This window comes from Canis lupus, chromosome 37 (assembly GCF_048164855.1).
Source record: "Canis lupus baileyi chromosome 37, mCanLup2.hap1, whole genome shotgun sequence".
NCBI lineage: Eukaryota > Metazoa > Chordata > Mammalia > Carnivora > Canidae > Canis > Canis lupus.
In genome coordinates, this window is record NC_132874.1 from 1,277,680 (window position 1) to 1,296,959 (window position 19,280).

Below are 19,280 nucleotides of genomic sequence, written 5' to 3' on the forward strand. Positions count from 1 at the left end.
AAAGTTTTTGTTCTTAGTTGGGTCAGGGGGCAAATGAGAGGGTGGCACCATAAGTATGCCAGGGAGGGAAGAGGAGAGTCTTGAGTGCAGATTCCCCTGGTCTTCAACAGTGAGGTATGGCTTCCTAAAGCAGATGAATTCTTCAGCATGATTGCTGTTAGTTTAGGTACTCCGTTAATCATTTTTTGGGGTAGGAAGAGGGTCTAAGCAGTGCTGGTTAAATGTACCATCTGTAAGTCGAATCTTACTGTGTATAAGGAACAGTCAGAAATCAGATTATTTTTCTACAGATAAGTTGTTCTCAACTGGGGGCGACTTTGCCCCTCAAGGGGGCATTTGATCCACCTTAAAAATGCTTGCTTATAGTTGGTGTAGTAGCATCTAGTGGTTGAAAGCCAAGAATACTGTTAAATGCCCTACAATGCAGGGGACAAGACAGTACAAGGAACTAGGTCTGGCTGAAAATGTCAACAGAATCAAGATGGAGAAAACTTGCTCTAGGGGATTTGAGGAGTTCTGAGTTCCTTCAGAACTTCAATATGACTTCCTTATGGGATCAGGGGAGAACAGCTTGTTTTGTTGAAGTATGTCAAGGTTTCTAGTTTTCATTGTTGATGGGCTTTTTGATTATAAACAAATAATGTTATGGTCAGGGTGAGGGGTGAGAATGGATACTTGTTGGATAGAGAAATAATACATGCTGTGCTTATAAGACTCTGTACCTTGGGATAAGGAGTTCATCTGTTCTCCTTTGTATGGCTTGTATCCTGTGACCCAGTCTCAAATGTGATTGATGCCTGTATGAGATTATTTTCGTTCTTTCACTTGTACCCTTGCTTCTCTTTCTCTCTCTCTCTTTTTTTAAAAAGATTTTATTTATTCATGAAAGAGAGAGAGAGAGAGAGAGAGGCAGAGGCAGAGAAAGACGCAGGCTCCGTGCCGGGTGCTCGATCCCGGGACTCCAGGATTGCGCCCTGAGCCGAAGGCAGGCACTAAACCGCTGAGCCACCCAGGGATCCCCTGTACCTTTGCTTCTCATTTACAGAGATTGCCAACAGCTTCTGTCTTGTTTTTCAGCAAGACAAAAGATAAAGGGGGAAAAGCTATCCTTCAACATCTAGCTTTATTTTTAAAATAAGGATATTTCGGGATCCCTGGGTGGCGCAGCGGTTTGGCGCCTGCCTTTGGCCCAGGGCTTGATCCTGGAGACCCGGGATCGAATCCCACGTCGGGCTCCCGGTGCATGGAGCCTGCTTCTCCCTCTGCCTATGTCTCTGCCTCGCTCTCTCTCTCTCTGTGACTATCATAAAAAAAAAAAAAAAAAAAAAAAAAAAAAAAAAAAATTAAAAAAAAAATAAGGATATTTCTAATACTAAAGATTTAATACTTTACTTTTCTCTTCAGGACCATTAAAAATCCTTTGTTTCAGATGCTTTGAAATACTGCTCAGGTACTTCTTTTTTTTTTTTTTATAAAGATGTTGCATAGTTTATTTATTTTTAAGATTTTATTTATTTATTCATGATAGACATAGAGAGAGAGGCAGAGACACAGGCAGAGGGAGAAGCAGACTCCATGCAGGGAGCCCGATGCGGGACTCGATCCCGGGATCGCGCCCTGGGCCAAAGGCAGGCGCTAAGCCGCTGAGCCACCCAGGGATCCCCTGCTCAGGTACTTCTAAGTCATAAAAACAAGTATGAGACTTGATGGTTTAAATTTTTCTACCAGTTGATGTAGACAAAGTAAATTTACATTTTTTTAAAGCAGCATTATGTTCAATAGATATAAAGGTTCAGTTTATCTTTATGGTGTTACAAGGAGTGACTTAAGATTCATATTCCAGTAGTAGTGGAGACAGAAATGACAGGTGGTTACTTAGTCACAATACAGAATTAAGTGTGTGTAATTCCTGTCTTCAGGAAGAGATTAGATCCCTTCCTGCTTGTTCTGGGGATGGCTATTCCTAGAACCATTGATTCATGGTGGTTTGATGTGCTGGGCCTCTGGGCACAATTTTTGTCATGTTATGATATTCTCAAACTAGGAATGTAAAACTGTTGCAAGTACATGAACTGCTAATACATTTCCAAGCCAAAAAGAAAAAATTGGATTGAGATAATAAACTAAGAGTGCAAGTTTCTTATCAGCATAGGTATCTGATGGGTAATTAAAGCTCTCAATTTTTTAAAAAGATTTTATTTATTTATTTATTCATGAGAGAGAGAGAGAGAGAGAGGCAGAGACACACACAGGCAGAGGGGGAAGCAGGCTCCATGCAAGAGGCCTGACATGGAACTCCACGCTGGGACTCCAGAGTCACGCCCTCGGCCAAAGGCAGGCGCCAAACCGCTGAGCCACTCAGAGATCCCCTAAAGCTTTCAATTTAGATGAGGTTATTGTATTTACTTTAATAATCTTCAATCATCCAATTACAATACACTTTTTTTAAAATTAAAAAAGTGCTATAAAGTTATTACTAAATACCTTTTTTAGAGTGTTTATATTTTATCTCCTGTTGCTACTACAGTCTCTTCATGTGTCTCTTTTACTACCTTCCTGAACTCAGAATTACACAATACCTAAATTGGAAGACGCATTACTGTTGATCGATTAGGACAGCAATGTCCCAATGATAAAAATGTGCATTTGTGCTGCTTAGTTCAATAGCTGCTAGCTGCATGTAGCTGCTGAGGACCTGTAATATCACTAAGGAACAGAATTCTCTACTTTGAGTGAATTTAATTTTAAATTTATACAGCCATGTGTGGGCACTGGCTACTCCACTGGACAATGCAGTTCTGGACCAATCCCTCCCCATCTCTCTCTGTTTAGAGGGACCTGAGTCTCAGAAGAGTGACTTATCCTCATTACTGTCATCCCCGGTCCCAGCAGCTCCTACTAATCACTTAGGCTTTCCTTTCCACTTGAACGTTTTCCTTGCCCTGCTGTGTTTTCTGATAGTTTCCTCCTTTTAAAGATTTCATTTATTTATTCATGAAACACACAGAGGCAGAGACATAGGCAGAGGGAGAAGCAGGCTCCATACAGGGAGTCCGATATGGGACTTGATCCTGGGACTCTGGGATCACACCCTGAGCCAAAGGCAGTCGCTCAACCGCTGAGCCACCCAGGTGTCCCTGATGGTTTCCTCTTTTTTAGTGTAGGCAAACAAATTCTGCAAAATGATTATACCCCCTACTTTAAGATAAAAAGGGGATTAATATTTAGGTCATTAAATCAGTAGTGATGGAAAACAAATAGTATTGTTTTAGTTTTTTTTTTTTTTTAAGATTTTATTTATTTATTCATGAGAGACAGAGAGAGAGAGAGAGAGAGAGGCAGAGACACAGGCAGAGAGAAGCAGGCTCCATGCAGGGAGCTCGTTGTGGGACTCCATCCGGGGACTCCAGGATCAGGCCCTGGACTGAAGGCGGCGCTAAACCGCTGAGCCACCCGGGCTGCCCTTGTTTTAGTTTTTAACGTCAAAAGAAGCTTTAACTTAATACAACATACCTGGTAGGCCCCTACTATGTCCTCTACAGAAGGAGAAATGAAGGCAGAGAAAAATGTGAATGCTTTCCCTAACGTCATACACAGAATGTCAAGTGAAAAGGAAAGCTGAGAAACAGAATTCACTATTTTTCAACCAGGAAACATGGTAATTTTGGGCTGCAAGTGAACAGGCTGTCAATAGACATTTCCAAAATAACCCTTAATGCTTCTTAAGAAACTGAACTAATTTAGAAATAAAAGGAAATTTCCTCAGGTATATTCTCTGGTGCCAGAGAAATGTTTAATGACTGAGGATCATTGCCTACATTCAGGATACTCACAGTTCCTAAGGCATATTCTTTGATAACTAAGGAGACCTGAGTAGCTGAAGAACTTCTGTTACTTCACCATCTTAGTAAAGCTTATTTGCAGTATGAATTCTTTGATGTCTGATCAGGGCTGAACTTACACGGAAAGGCCTCCCACACTCATCACATTCATAGGGTTTTTCACCTGTGTGGATTCTCTGATGCTGAATAAGACCTGTGCGCCCACTAAAATCTTTCCCACATTCTTCACATTTATAGGGTTTCACTCCAGTGTGTACTCTGTGGTGTCCAATAAGATGGGAGCGTTGAATGAACGCTTTTCCACATTCATTGCATTTGTAGGGCTTCTCTCCAGTGTGAGTCCTCCTGTGCTTACTAAGGTCTGAGCTGTGACTGAAACTTTTCCCACAGTCATCACATGCATAGCGTCTTCTTTCCTTCTGTTGCCACTCTAATCTACCTTCACTTTCAGTAGCATCTTTGGATTCAGGATGCTGAAGAATGTCTTTGTTAAGTCTGTCATTTATCTTCCCAAGGAATTCTGTATCCTTGGGCCTATGTTCCTTCTGGGACAGAGCTTCATCCTTAATTCTGGTTTTATTACCTGTAACAAAGAGTTCACAAACATGTCCTAATCTAGGTTTGAGAAGCAAACCCTATGAAAGAAAGAACACATAAATGTTATAAATGTATTATAAAAAATGTCGGGATGCGTGAGTGGCTCAGTGGTTGAGCGTATGCCTTCGGCTCAGGGTGTGATCCTGGGATTCTGGGATCAAGTCCCACATTGGGCTCCCTGTGAGGAGCCTGCTTCTCTCTCTGCCTATGTCTCTGCCTTCTGTGTCTCATGAATAAATAAAATATTTAAAAACAAAACAAAACAAAGTCACATACAATGCACAAACTAGATATTTGGCACCATCAAAACATATATTGATATTATAAGGAAGAGACTAAGAGGCCAGTAGGGAAGACAGCAGCAGGATACATTATTTGGGAACAGACTAAGAAGAGAGGAAAAAGGCAATGATGTGGATCAGGGGGTTATAATCCCTTGCAAAGGCAGAATGGTGAGGGACTAAGAGGGACCGATGGGGATTACAGAATAGAGATGGGGCAGAGGTAAAAGTTTGGGAGAAACATGCAGGGGCCTAAAACACAGGTGATTAAGTGGCAATAAAACTGAGTAAAAGTGGAAAAGACTGGGATTAGGAATCTAAAAGGAATGCAGTGAGTGGGAACCATCAAAGGAGGGGAATGTGTAAATAATTAATTGAAAGCATACCAAGAGTATGTAGGTTAGGAAAATTAGCAGGAAGTGACAATGGATGGTCTGGTGTGCTGGGTTGAATACTTTTTTTCCCCCTGAAACTGATCTCCTCACTCTCATCTCTTCCCATCCAAATCCTAGCATGGTGGTTCCCTCAAACTTGACTGTGCATCAGAATCACTTTGGATGACTTATTAAAACAGAACGCCAAGCTTTCTGACCCCAGAACTTCTGATTTGAAAAAGATGGAATATGGGTTAAGAATTTGTATTTTTTTTTTTTTACATTTTTAAAAAAAATATTTCATTTATTTATTCATGAGAGACATAGAGGCAGAGACAGGCAGAGGGAGAAGCCGGCTCCATGCAGGGAGCCCAATGTGGGACTCGATCCTGGGATTCCAGGATCACACCCTGGGCCGAAGGCAGGGGCCAAACTGTTGAGCCACCCAGGGATCCCCAAGAATTTGTATTTCTAACAAGTTCCCTGGTGTGATAGATATTGCTGGTCCAGGGAACACACTTTGAGAACCACAGGCCTAGCTATTATGCAAGGTCCATCTCAAATGCTCTCTCCTCCAGGAAGTCTTCTCTAATCTCCTAAATTGGATGTGCTCTTTCCCTCTTCCTGCTCCCCATGTCCTCAACCCCAAGCTTAGCACAAAATAGCACACGATAGCAAGTACTCAATATTTGTTAAGATGAATTTTATGAAAAAATAGCTGTTCTGATGATTTTGGGGGGGAAGAGAAAGTGTCACCTATTTCATCATGCTGTGACCACCATTTCAACAAATCTAGGAATCCTAACTGTGCAACAGTTCATTTAATTACTGCTTTCAGTGGTCACTTGGCATGATGGAAGCAGCAGCAAGAGCTACCAGATATTTCAATGCCTGGGCTTGGGGTGGAAAACACTAGGTTACATGGCTCACTGACTGCCATGTTGTAAGTCTGCCCTTCACTGTCATCACCATATCCCCTTGCTATACCAGTCTTCAAATCTGTTCCTTCTTAACGACTTTTTTTTTTTAAACCAGGCAGTAGACTTTCTCAAAGTTTGGATATTTGCTCTAAGTTGACATTGTTTTGGAATCTAAATGCCATATTATCTTTGGCTAGAAATGACAAAGACTAAATTAGAACCAGGAGGTCTAGATTCCAGTCTGGGAATTATCTGATTGTTTAAATTTTGGCAGATGACAACTATCTTGGTTTCTTTCTTTCTTTTTTAAAGATTTTATCTATTCATGAGAGAGAGAGAGAGAGAGAGGGGCAGAGACATAGGCAGAGGGAGAAGGGAGCCTGATGTGGGACTTGATCCTAGGATCACGCCCTGAGCTGAAAGGCAGACGTTCAACTGCTGAGCCACCCAGGCATCCCTATTTTGGTTTCCTTATCACCTCTGTGCCCTCCTTTTTACCCATAGTTTGATTAGATGAGGGGATGTATGATAAAATGTTTGTGAAAGTATAATGTATAACAGAGTATTGCTGAGTTAATAGGGTAATAATGATCAAGTGAATCATGGAAATTAGAGACACTTTCATACCATTAAGAAAAGCGTTCTCAAACATCATCATATTGGTTCAACCACTTCTTTTATATATAGCTGTCACTAGTGGTTGGCTTTCCTGTGGCTTACTGAAGATGAATATTAAAAAAAAAAGAAACAAAAGGTTTATTCTAAGGTCAGTTCACCATCTTCAGTGTAATCTACTAGTCCTCAGGATGAGTCTTCCCCCACAATTTCAGAAGAAATCTAGAGAAAAATCCCACCAGGACTTCAAAAGGCTATTTTCTTTCTTATTTTGAATACAAGGTTGGTTTTTCATGGGTCAGCAATTGAAATGACAGTCCTCTCCCTTACATCTGTACAGAACAATGTACAGAATAATATTGTATGGAAATTGTCAAATGTAAGTTTTCTCATCTCAGAGACCTGTAGTCTACTTCTTGGTCAATTGGGAGTTTCAGAGCTTTATTTATATATCTAAGTGCCAGCTAGTCTCAGAGTCTCAGGCCAATAGGATTCCAGGAGACCTTCTTTCAAAGATTTCCTTATTTGGGGATGGTGTGATGGTGGGGGGCGGGGCAGGAGGGGGAGTGCAAGGGAGAGCTTAAGTGGGAGGAGGGACAGAGGGAGAGAGAGAATCTCAAGCAGACAACTCGCTGAGCATGGAACCCAACACTGGGCTTGATCTAATGACTTGAGCTGAAATCAACAGCTGGATGCTTAACTGAATGAGCCAACCTAGGTGCCCCTCGAGACCTTTTAGAGCAGATAAAATGAAAAATATTTGGATCTAAAATCTTGTGTACAACTTGCTTCACGGTCTAGGGGAGCAAGGACAAGGTTAAAAGCTGAGTGAAGTGAATCTGGAACAGAGTTAAGGAGACTTTTATTTATTGGTAATGGAGGATCAGTGTTGTGGGGAGTAGCATGTCCAAAAAGTTCCCTTTGAGATACTTTAATTTTAAAGTATTAAAAATTAGCACATTTGTGCTACAAAGAATTCTAAGATACTCTGCTCTCCCAAGTTTTTCTGTCATCTATGAAGATAATTCTGTATTAAGGGAGTACTACTGTTTTAATTCCCAGTTATGTTTACAGAGAGTAGTCCTATTACCCTAGCCAACAGCTAATACAAATAATACCTTACTGGTATGGATAAAATGAAATTTTTAAACCAGATATAGTGTGTAAAAGTTTATTTAATGATAAATTTATTTTTGAAAGATAGTGACTAAATTTTGGTACATTATCCTGATGGCTGTTAATGATTGTTCTGGACCAGCAGGCAGGAGCCCCAGGTTCTGACTGTAATCTTAGCTCTGCCTTTACTCTTTGGAAACAGACTAAATCACAACCACTGTGGGTATATTTCTTCAAATGTAAAATGAGGATTTGGACCAGACATTAATATGCTTTTAATAAAATTGAGAGACACGTCTTGAAATGTGTTATGATTTCTGCAGGGTTTTGTTTTGTTTTTGTATTGTTTTGGTGGGTTTTGTATTTTGCTTCTCAGTTGTTTTGGTAAGGGGTGTGTTGATGGTGGTGACACAGATAAAAATTGTGTATGGCTCTTGGTGTTGTACCTTAGGGAAAAAGTCATATTCATACTGTTCAATGCAGACAAATGTATTCCCTAAAAATTCTCAGGCCTCGTACGGTAACTACATTTCAGGAAGCACCTTTCAGTAGATTAGATTAAGAAAACGCCTGGGTGGCTCAGTGGTTAAACATCTGCCTTTGGCTCGGGTTGTGATCCCAGGATCCTGGGATCAGGCTCCCTGCAGGGAGCTTGCTTCTCCCTCTGCCCCCCCACCCCTTTCTTCATGAATGAATGAATGAATGAATAAAATATTTTTTTAAATAAATAAAATCTTAAAAAAAAGACAATTCATATTTTCCCTTGGAAAGTTATTTTAATAGCAACACAGGGCAGCCCAGGTGGCGCAGCAGTTTAGCGCTGCCTTCAGCCCAGGGTGATACTGGAGACCCAGGATCGAGTCCCACATTGGACTCCCTGCATGGAGCCTGCTTCTCCCTCTGCCTGTGTTTCTGCCTCTCCCTCTCTCTCTCTCTCTCTTTCTCTCTCTGTGTCCCTCATGAAGAAATAAATAAAATCTTAAAAAAAAAAAAATAGCAACACATATAAGCCTCTACAATTTTAGGTATAGGAACTGTGTATTTTTCTGAATTTGTAACATGCTGTAGAGTGAAACCAGTCCAAAAATATTAAAAAAGACCAAGGAAAGACCATCTAGAACTTAAAGTTTTGCACAATTAGTCATAATCAATAATTGTATGTTCTACACAGAATTTAGCATGTTGACATATTACATTATTGTGATTCCCCCTTTTTAAAAAAATATTTTATTTATTTGAGAGACAGCCTGAGAAAGCATGAGCAGGGGGGGAGGGGCAGAAGGAGAGGGAAAAGCAGGCTCCTGGCTGAGCAGGGAGCCCAACATGGAGCTCAAGACCTGAGCCTAAGGCAGACGCTTAACTGACTGAGCCACCCAAGTGCCCTATTGTGACCTATTTTACGACTGACTGCATGTCCTGTCTCCTCCCAAAAGCAGAGAGAAATTTTTCTTTCTTTCTTTTTTTTTAAGATTTTATTTATTTATTCATAGAGACAGAGAGGCAGAGACACAGGCAGAGGGAGAAGCAGGCATCATACAGAGAGCCTGACGTGGGACTCGATCCAGGGTCTCCAGGATCACGCCCTGGGCTGCAGGCGGCGCTAAACCGCTGCACCACCGGGGCTGCCTGAGAAATTTCTTATAATAGGCCTGCTCACAGAAAAAAGATGAAGACTCCATATAGTTAAGCTTACTAAAGCTTATTAAAATAGTCTGCATCTTTTACCTTTTGCCTTCTGAAACTATTTTTGACTACCATTAACTTCTAAATGCCAAATTCAGTGAGTTGATGTTTATCAGTTCTTAATCCTGTGTCCTATTAGTAGCATTGGCTATAGCTGGCTGGAATTCCTGGTGTCTTTAGTGACACCACCCTCTCCTGCTTCTCTTATCTGACAGTCCCTGATCTTTACAGAATCCTCTTCATCCACCCAAACTTCAAATGGTGGCATGCCTCAGAAATTTACATGTGGCTCTCTCTTTTTTAAAAGATTTTATTTATTTGAAGAAAGGGAGTGACTCCTGGGTGGCTCAGTGGTTGAGCATCTGCCTTTGGCTCAGGGCGTGATCCCGGAATCCCGGGATCGAGTCCCACATCAGGCTCTCTACACGGAGCCTGTTTCTCCTCCCTCTGCCTATGTCTCTGCTTCTCTCTGTGTCTCTCGTGAATAAATAAAATCTTAAAAAAAAAAAAAAAAAGCATGAGCAGGGGGACAGGCAGAGGGAGAAGGAGACTCCTCACTGAGCAGGGAGCCTGATATGGTATCTGGTCCTGGGATCATGACCTGAGAGGAAGGCAGACCCCCAATCCCTATTTGATTGCAGGTGTCTCTCTTCTCCTCACTTTATATATATATATTCTTCTTGGTAAACTTCACCTATAGCCATGTCTTCTATCATGTACCCACTGAGGAATCCCAAACCTCTTATCTCCTTCTATATCTTTCTCCCATATGTAGAACCATATTTTATATATATATATATATATATATATATATATATATATATATATATATATTTTTTTTTTTTTTTTTTTTTTTTAAGATTTTAATTTGACAGAGAACGTGCGCACAAGCAGGGGGAAGGGTCCAGGGAGAAGCAGACCCCTTGCTGAGCATGGACACATTCCCAATGCAGGGCTCAATCCCAGATCCTGGGACCATGACCTGAGCTGAATTAGAGGCTCAACTGACTGAGCCACCCATGTGCCCCTAGAACCACGTATTTTTTTTAAAGTTTATATATATATTTTTAAGGATTTATATTTATTCACTTGCTTATTTATTTATGAATGATAGACACAGAGAGAGAGAGAGAGAGAGGCAGAGACACAGGAGGAGGGAGAGGCAGGCTCCATGCCGGGAGCCCAACCGTGGAACTCGATCCCAGGACTCCAGGATTGCGCCCTGGGCCAAAGGCAGGCGCCAAACCGCTGAGCCACCCAGGGATCCCCTAGAACCATATTTTAATCTGTATTGCCTACTGGATGCATGTTTTAGGGATAGAGCAAATTCACATGTATAAAAGCTGAATCCATTGTTTTCACACACACGATATTCCCACCTTCTGATTTTCCTATCAATTACTGACACCATTATCTGCAAGTTGCCCAAGTCACAAACTTGGATTTTTATTAAAATACCCCCCACTATCAGTATCTAATCAGACCTGTTCATTAATAAATGAATAACAAATATCTCTTGAATTTTCTCTTTCCAGCCTTATTTGAGCACTGGTCTATAATCTTCTATATTTGAAAGTGGTCTCCCCTCAACCCCCTTTTGTTTATTTTCTATTTACAGCGGTGTCCTCGTTTACTTACAGACTTTGGAAAATAGAGAAGAATAAGTCACCTGTGATTTCATTACCTTCAAATAATCTTTGTCTACATTTGGAGATATCCTTCCAATATCTTTGTAACTTTAAAAAAGTAGAATCATGGATAGTGATTTTTTTTTTAATTTTATTTATTTATTCATGAGAGAGACAGAGAGAGAAAGGCAGAGACAGGCAGAGGGAGAAGCACGCTCCATGCAGGGAGCCCGATGTGGGACTCGATCCCGGGGCTCCAGGATCAGGCCCTGGGCTGAAGGTGGCGTTAAACCGCTGAGCTACCCAGGCTGCCCATGGATAGTGATTGTTAAACACCAATCTGTCATCCACTCCTCTATCTCTATGTAAAATAATGTAACGGGGGCACCTAGATGGTTGGTTGAGTATTTGACTTGATTTCAGCTCAGGTCTTGATCTCAATGTTTTGAGTTCAAGCCCTGTGTTGGTGTTGGAGCATGGAGCCTACTTTAAATAAAATAATGTAACAAACATCCCTGTGATAGGATGAAATTCTGTTTCCTCAGCATGGTATTCAGGAATACCATGGCTGAGCATCTGCCTTTGGCTACTTCCCTACTGGCTTTTGATTTTTCAAAATTCTCTTTATCAAAATCAAAATCAACTCAGAGCAATTGCTATTCTTAGAATGTTATGCTTTCATGCCAGCCTTCCCCTGCCCCTAGTGTTGTAGCTCTAAGTCACCAGTGTGACTGCATTTGGAAAAGAGGCCTTTAAGAAGTAATTAAGGAGGACAGCCCAGGTGGCTCAGTGGTTTGGCGCCGCCTGCAGCCCAGGTGTGATCCTGGAGACAGAGGATCGAGTCCCATGTCCGGCTGCCTGCATGGAGCCTATTTTTCCCTCTGTCTCTGCCTCTCTCATAAATAAATAAATACCATGTGAAGACCCAGCAAGTCTGTGAGTCAAGGAGAAGCCTCACCAGAAACCAAGGCTGCTAACACCTTGATCTTGGACTTTCCAGCCTCTACAACGGAGAAAATAAATTTCTGTTGTGTAAGTCACCCAGCTTGTGGTATTTTGTTCTGGTAGCTCTAATAGACTAATACAAGGCATCAAATTCTCCTGCTCAAAATCTAAATTTAAGAGAATTTAGAACTAGGATCACCCAATAACAAACAGAAATGTATTATTAAGTATTTAAATCCCATCCCCCCAATCATTGGGCCAAAAAGCAGCTTTTAAGTCTAATGAAAAACTAAAATTTAATTCTTTCCATGATGAGGCAGTGGTAAGAAGGGGGGGATAAAATCTTCCACAGTGAGATGGAGGATTAGCAAGAAAACTTGGCAAAGGAGAACATTAAGGGAGAAAGCTCCTAACACAAGGAACCACATCTTCCCTCACACATAAACTTCTCCTTACCATTCCTTTGGGGCTCCCCGGATTCCTGCTCCTGCTGAGTCTTCTTGGGACGGAGCTGGGTAGTCAGTGACTCATGGGGCCTTCCCAAGGGGGTCAACTTGTCCAAAAGCGTGTCCTGTCTTTCTGATGTGGCTGGGAGCTGGGAACAATGAAGTATGATTGGGCTTATAAGGCAGATTTTGTGAAAGAACTTAAAAGAACTTCAGAGAGAGGATCAAAAGAAGCATTTGCCAGGGACCAGGAACACAAAAGAGAAAAATTCTCGTTGAAGTGCAGAAGTAATAATGACTAAAAAAAGTAGAGGCAGAAACTAATCTCTACACCTCAGGCCACTCTAGAGTGAAATTCAGTGTCTCACAAAGATTGGCACAGGTTCAGGATCACGGTCTTCAGACTTGGAAAGAACCTTAAAAATTATCTAGTCCAACTGCCACCCAATGGGGGCATTTCTTCTCTAACTGCATTGTCCAATAGGATAGCCTCAAGCATGAAGTGCTTACAGAGCTCTTGCAAGGTGGTTAGAAGGAATGAAGATATGTAAAGTGTAAAACATACACTGAATTTTTAAAAACAGTACAAAAAAAGAATAAAAATGAGGTATTTTACCAGGTAGCCCATTTTTTAAATAGATAGCTATGAATGTTGGGAGAACGCTTAGTTTACTTCTGAAGCCTACCTGCCTTCCTGTAACTTCTCCCAGATCCCAGCCTTCCAAACTGACTCTGAATCCCGTTTCCTGTGTCTTTACTCAGCCACACTGGAGTTATTGGACACTGGCAGCTAGGTCCCTCCCTAAGCCTTGCTCTTCGCTAGGATAACCTACTACAGACCTTCAGGTGTCCTTTCACAGCCGAGTGTCCCCTTCCCACCTGCTTGCGCGGTTCCTCCAGCTCCCTCTCCAGGTCCTCCAGCACGGTGACCGCCTCCTCTCCTGTCCTCGGGTGGTGCGCCTGCACCCACGCTTGCAGGTCCCGAGGAAGAATGCTCAGGAACTGCTCCAACACCAGCAGGTCTAAAATCTGCTCCTTGGTGTGGTATTCCGGCCTCAGCCACTGGCGGCAGAGCTCCCAGAGCTGGGAGAGGGCTTCGCGGGGTCCGGGAGCGTCCTGATAACACAGCTTCCTGAAGTGCTGCCTGAAGAGCTCCCTCCTGTGAGGGCTGTGGTTCGCGGTGATCGCGTCCTGTGCCCAGGCGTGGTCTTCGGGCTTGATCGTCACGAGTCCTTCCTGTTCTTCGGGTTTCGGGGTTGCGGCCATTCTGGTTGCGTGAGGACGGTCCTCTCTGGGGCTGGACTCCTGTTACCGCAGAGAAACGACCAAGCTGCTGTGGACAGGACACTCACGAAGGGACCAGAGCGAGCAGACCGTCTTCCAACGCTGAAGCGGGGCCACGGTCTGACACCAGGCTCTCATTTAGACCACCTGGGAGACCCTCGGGTTTCTCACGCGACTGAAGCGGCGCGCACCCGTCAGCACCGAGTGACCACGCAGATTCCACGGCCCGCGGGGCGCAGCTTCCCGGGCGTCCGCTCTCATCCCGTGCCCCTGCACAAGCGCGGGACCACGCCGAGGGAGCCCTCCCGCCTCCCTTTCCCTGCCCAGGAGACACGGCCGACTCACCCTGACGCGCGCACGGACGCAAGCGCCACGGCGGCCCCCCTCGGCCACCGGAACAAAGACCGGACTCCGCCGACCAGGGCGCCCCGCCGCGGGCCTCGGCACTTCCGGCCGCTCTAGGAAGCCGCGCCTCGTTGGTGGCGCCCGGCTCCCTTCCGGCCCCGCCCACGGGAGACCCCGAGGGCAGCCACGTACACCGGCGCGCTGTGCGGGGGGCGGCGCCGCGCCTCTCGGTTCTCAAGAATTTTTTAGGTTTACTGATTAAATACGTAGTGTAGAAAAGTAAGACATTATCACAGCTCAATGTTTAAAAAGAATACGTGTTCTCCAGCATCTAGTGTTGCCCTCCCGTGTTCCTCCGGACACACGCACCTTCCTTCCCTCCTGCACAAACGGTAGCATCTCCGCGCCTTGCTTCCGCCTTCCCAGCAGCTAATACTGGAGACGGTGCATAGAGGGTTCCCTCGAGCCTGCTTTTTTTTTTTTTCTTTTCAAGCAATTGCGTAGTATTTTTCATATGTGCCATCATTTATTAATAATTACTTCACTGATGGCCATATAGGTTGTTTTCAATCTTTATTTTGAAACGCTGCTGCAGCAAATTACTGTAAACATAAATCTTTCTCATGTGTAAGGGTATTTACATAGAATATATTACCAGAAATAGAATTACTAGAGTACAGAGTAGGGACATTGTACTTTTGTTAGTGCCAAATTACCAATCATAGAACCTACTAGAGATGTTCATGTTTACCTGTCTTTGTCAATGCAACCTCATAAAATATTTTGATCTTTGCCAATCTGATGGGTTAGAAATGCTTAGTTTTTTTTTTTTTTTACCCCTCTTTCCCTTTCTTACCCAAATACTGATTATTCATCTGCTATGCCAGGCAATTTTTTAAAAGATTTTTTAAAAATTCATTTACTCATGAGAGAGACACAGAGAGAGGCAGAGACATAGAGGAGAAGCAGGCTCCCTGCAGGGAGCCCAATGTGGGACTGGATCCCAGAACTCGGGATCACGACCTGAGCCAAAGGCAGACACGCTCAATCACTGAGCCACCCAGGTCCCCCTATGCCAAGGCATTATTCTGGAAGCTGGAACTATAGTTTAAAGGAAAATAATACCCTTACCTTCATGGAATTTGTAATTTAGTATGTGTGCTTGTGTGTATGAGGTAAGGAGGCAGACAATAAACAAGAAAAATATATAGTGTGTTAGATGGTGAGTGTTAGTGCCAAGGAGGAAATAAAGGAAATACAAAGTTTGGGGTGAGAATGAAGTAATGCAATTTTAAATAGGGTGGTCATAAAGAATCTCACTAGTACACTGACATTTGAGCAAAGATTGAGGGAGATGAATGGGTGTATCATCAGGGGTGATATCGTGGATACCTGTCCATGATACCTGTCCAAATGGTATCATTAAAAGAAGAAGAAAACATGCACTTCACATGGTTCAAAGCTGTTTCAGGGAGAGGGGTAGCAAAGGCACAGCCTGGAGTGTAGAGTGTTTGAAATATTCTAGGCACAGGAAAGATGCTCGAGTGGCTGGAGCTAGGGCAACAAAAGGATGTTGGGAGTAGAGAGAGGGTCTCTGAGATAGGAGGGTCTTGGGTGAGTTCAAGGATATATATATATATATATATATATATATATATATATTTTTTTTTTTTTTTTTTTTTTTCTTTTTACTTCAAGATGGGAAGTCATTCAGAGTTTCTGAGCAGGGGAGTAACATGTTCAGGTATAGGTATTGAAAATAAATTTCTGACTGCTGTGTTAAAAATAAATTTGTAAGTCTGGGCAAGTACAGAAGGAGGAAGATAGGTTGGGAAGCTCTTGCTACCTCAGAGTGGGGAGGGTTCTAATCATGACATAAAACCCTAAAGACACATAACTGAAAACGTATAAAAAGAAGGGCAGCTACGGTGGCTCAGCGGCTTAGCGCCACCTTCGGTCCAGGGCGTGATCCTGGAGACCTGGGATCCAGTCCCATGTCAGGCTTCCTGCATGGAGCCTGCTTCTCCCTCTGCCTGTGTCTCTGCCTCTCTTTCTCTGTGTCTCTCATGAATAAATGAATAAAATCTTTTTTTTAAAAAAGATAAATGAAACTGGTGATGTAAAAATTTGAAATTTTAAATGAAGAAAATAAAAACTAAATTATAAGCTCAGAGTGAAATGTCACCCATCTAAAGACACAAGACTGATTTTCCCAATATACAAAGACCTCTTCCAAAAAAAAAAAAAAAAGAAAAATACCGCCAAACCAATAGAAAAATTGACAACTTACATTTACAGCACACAGAGCATTTACAGAACACAAAGAGACCATTCAAGTTCACTAATAAAGAATTTAAATTAAAACAATAAAATTTTCTTAAATTATTCAGATTACGAAAGATAAAAAGATTGGTCATATTCACTATTGGAAAGTATGTGAACATACAGGCACTCTTAGGTTGTATATTTTTGGAAGGCAAGACTTTTTAAAATTAGTATGTCTGTACCTCTTGATCCAGCAACTTAGCTTCTTGGAATTATTTATATAGAAATACTTACACAAGTGGCACCTGGTTCACTCAGCAGGTTGAGCCATGGACTCTTGATTTCTGTTCAGGTCATGATCTCAGGGTGGTGAGATCAAGCCCAACTTGGGCTCTGCACTCACTGGGGAGTGTGCTTGAGATTCTCTCTCCTTCTGCCTCTCCCCCAGTTTTTGAGCTCTAAAATAAGTAAATAAATCTATAAAAAACTCACCAATGTTCAAACATATACAAAATACATTATTTAAATTGGAAAACTCAAATTTTTGTAGAATAATTATCTTAAATGTGTTCTCAATTGGGGTAAGCTCAAAGAGAACTTGATTTCTATACATTATATACTTCTATAAAAGTTAACTTTAAAAAAAAAAGATTTTATTTATTTATTCATGAGAGACACAGAGAGAGGGGCAGAGACAGGAAGAGAGAGAAGCAGGCTCCATGCAGGGAGCCTGATGTGGGACTTGATCCCTGGACTCCAGGATCAAGCCCTGGGCCAAAGGCAGACACTCAACTGCCAGGCATCCCAAAAGTTAACTTTTTAAAAATTATTTTATTTTTTAAACATTTTTTAAAAGATTTTATTTGTTCATAGAGACACACAGAGAGCATGGAGTCTGACGTGGGACTCGATCCCGGGTCTCCAGGATCACGCCCTGGACTGAAGGTGGCGCTAAACCGCTGAACCCGCTAAACCCGGGCTGCCCTAAAAAAGATTTTAAATAATCTCTCTGCGCAAACATGGGGCTTGAATTTACAACTCCCAGGGTCACATGCTCTACAGACCGAACCAGTCAGGCACACCTATAAAATTTAACATTTTACAAAAATTTACTATGGGTGTAAACAGGAAAGACACTTGTCTTAAAACCTCATCTATTCTTCACAACCCACAAACAATTTCCCTGTTTGGGGAATGTTATCAATATCCCTTTCTGAAATTCTTTGCCTGACAGGTCATTTTGTAAGATGATGTAACTCCTTGAAGATGAAAATCAGATTCAACTTCACTGTGCTTCATAGGGCAAATATAAGTGGTCAAATAAACCTGGAGGTGGCACCTGGATGGCTTGGTCAGTCAAGCATCAACTCATGATTTGGCTCAAGTTATGATTTCAGGGTCCATGCTCAGCAGGGTGACTGCTTCTCTGTCTCTCCCTCCTCTGCTGTCTCCCAGCTCACACACTCTTTAAAATAAGCAAATCTTTTAAAAAATGAAAAAATAAATCTGGAGGGGTCATTTAGGAAACACAGAAATGACTTCCAAGTAAACTAGCCTTAGACAACTGTCCTCTCTGGGAGAGAAATTTAAAAACAGCATAACCTCTGCTTTTCTTCCCATTAGAAGTACATGATGGAAAGCCAACCCCTTCCCTTGACTGTGATGTAACACATCCTCATAGCCAGCTGAGCAAATTTAAACAGACAACGATCAATTATTCTCTGCCCCGCCCCTGCAGTGCAGTGCATTATCAGCATGTTTCTCCCTCCTAATCTAATGTCTTGTATCAAATTCTCTCCCAGGTTCCAAACATAAACCCTCCTCCAGGTCCTGAGGAATCCAGAATATTCTTCAGGTATGTCCCTAGCTTCAGGCAGCCATTCACTTCAGACAATCAGCTTGCCAGAGCCTTGGAGCACTTGGCTGTGGTAACCTGAGTGGTTGGATGTCAGACAGGATGAGGCTTCCTAGTGCTGTCACAGAGCCTGGAAAAACCCTGGCTCTGGTCCTTGTCTTAGTTACATCCTTCCTTTACCTGGATGGAGCCTCTCTGCTCTCACGATTGAGGCATAAGCAGGCAGTCCTGTGTATGACAACCAGGGACCTCTTATTTATCTTCCAAAGCTACCAAAAACAAACAAAAAACCACCCCGCAAAACCACTAGTAGACTATTTAAAAATAACAATACTTGATGGATGTATATTACTTGCTTTCATTATTTAAAAAGAGAGAAAATAAATGAACTAAGCATTCAAGAAATTAGAAGAAGGAAATCCTCAAGGAAAAGTTTAGAAGAGAAATAAGGATAAAAGCAGAAGTAAATGAATTAGAACATAGAAAAAGTAACATTAATAGATCTAAGAATGAAACATTTGTAAACAAGCCTATTAAAAACCACAAACCTACAGTAAATCCAATTGAGAGAAAACCCTTAAAAATTATAAATGACAAATAGCAGATGAAGTAAATATGCTACTAACGTTTTAAAAAATATCAATGAAATTGGTGATTTTCTGGGAAAGTACCTTTAGTTCCATAATTCATCGAAGTAGCAGGAAAATCTGTGGGGCACCTGGCTGGCTCAGTTGGTTGATCTTGAGGTTGTGAGTTCGAGCCCCACGTTGGGCATAGAGATTACGTAAAAATATTTTTTTAAAAGGTAGAAAACTCTAAATAAACCAATCCTAAAAGAAATAATTGAAAAAGCTATCAAAGAATCATCTCCAGAAAGGCTCAAGTGATTATGTAGTATTTAATTTTTTTAAAGTATTTATTACATGTGTATGATGAATTCTAACTTTTCCATTTGGAATATACAGAGAAATAGAAAAGGTGAGAATCACTCCCTTTTTCTTTATCTAAATACACTTAACATTTTATCACTTCCAACTTTTAATATTTTAAGTCTATTTTACAGAATTATACTCTAAAAATACTT

General features: G+C 41.9%; 1 protein-coding gene and 1 long non-coding RNA gene across 3 annotated transcripts in view; one reads left to right on the forward strand and one right to left on the reverse strand.

Annotated features, from left to right (window-relative positions):
* LOC140626164 (uncharacterized) overlaps window positions 1-19,280 on the forward strand; it is a 48,081-nt gene that overhangs the window by 1,705 nt on the left and 27,096 nt on the right. The gene's annotated exons all lie outside the window — the stretch shown is intronic.
* On the reverse strand, window positions 1,351-14,301 carry ZSCAN16 (zinc finger and SCAN domain containing 16). Of its 2 annotated transcripts, none has more exons than XM_072813743.1 (4): window positions 14,077-14,301; window positions 13,288-13,752; window positions 12,458-12,596; window positions 1,351-4,425 (listed from the first exon to the last, which is right to left on the reverse strand). In XM_072813743.1, the coding sequence occupies exons 2-4, from the start codon at window positions 13,711-13,713 to the stop codon at window positions 3,905-3,907; spliced, it is 1,086 nt and encodes a 361-aa protein (XP_072669844.1). In that variant the 5' UTR covers window positions 13,714-13,752; window positions 14,077-14,301; the 3' UTR covers window positions 1,351-3,904. The 2 variants fall into 2 exon arrangements, with proteins under 2 accessions (XP_072669844.1, XP_072669843.1); XM_072813742.1 differs by having other exon boundaries at window positions 13,327-13,752; window positions 14,077-14,200.

What these genes read in the sequence shown, in the direction of transcription:
- ZSCAN16 (XM_072813743.1), bottom strand. Translation starts at nt 13,713, where the DNA reads ATGGCCGCAACCCCGAAACCCGAAGAACAGGAAGGACTCGTGACGATC. An exon ending in CTGTGAAAGGACACCTGAAG is followed by an intron (nt 12,597 to 13,287) that starts GTCTGTAGTAGG and finishes CATTGTTCCCAG; the next exon opens with CTCCCAGCCACATCAGAAAG. An exon ending in CGGGGAGCCCCAAAGGAATG is followed by an intron (nt 4,426 to 12,457) that starts GTAAGGAGAAGT and finishes TCTTTGTTACAG; the next exon opens with GTAATAAAACCAGAATTAAG.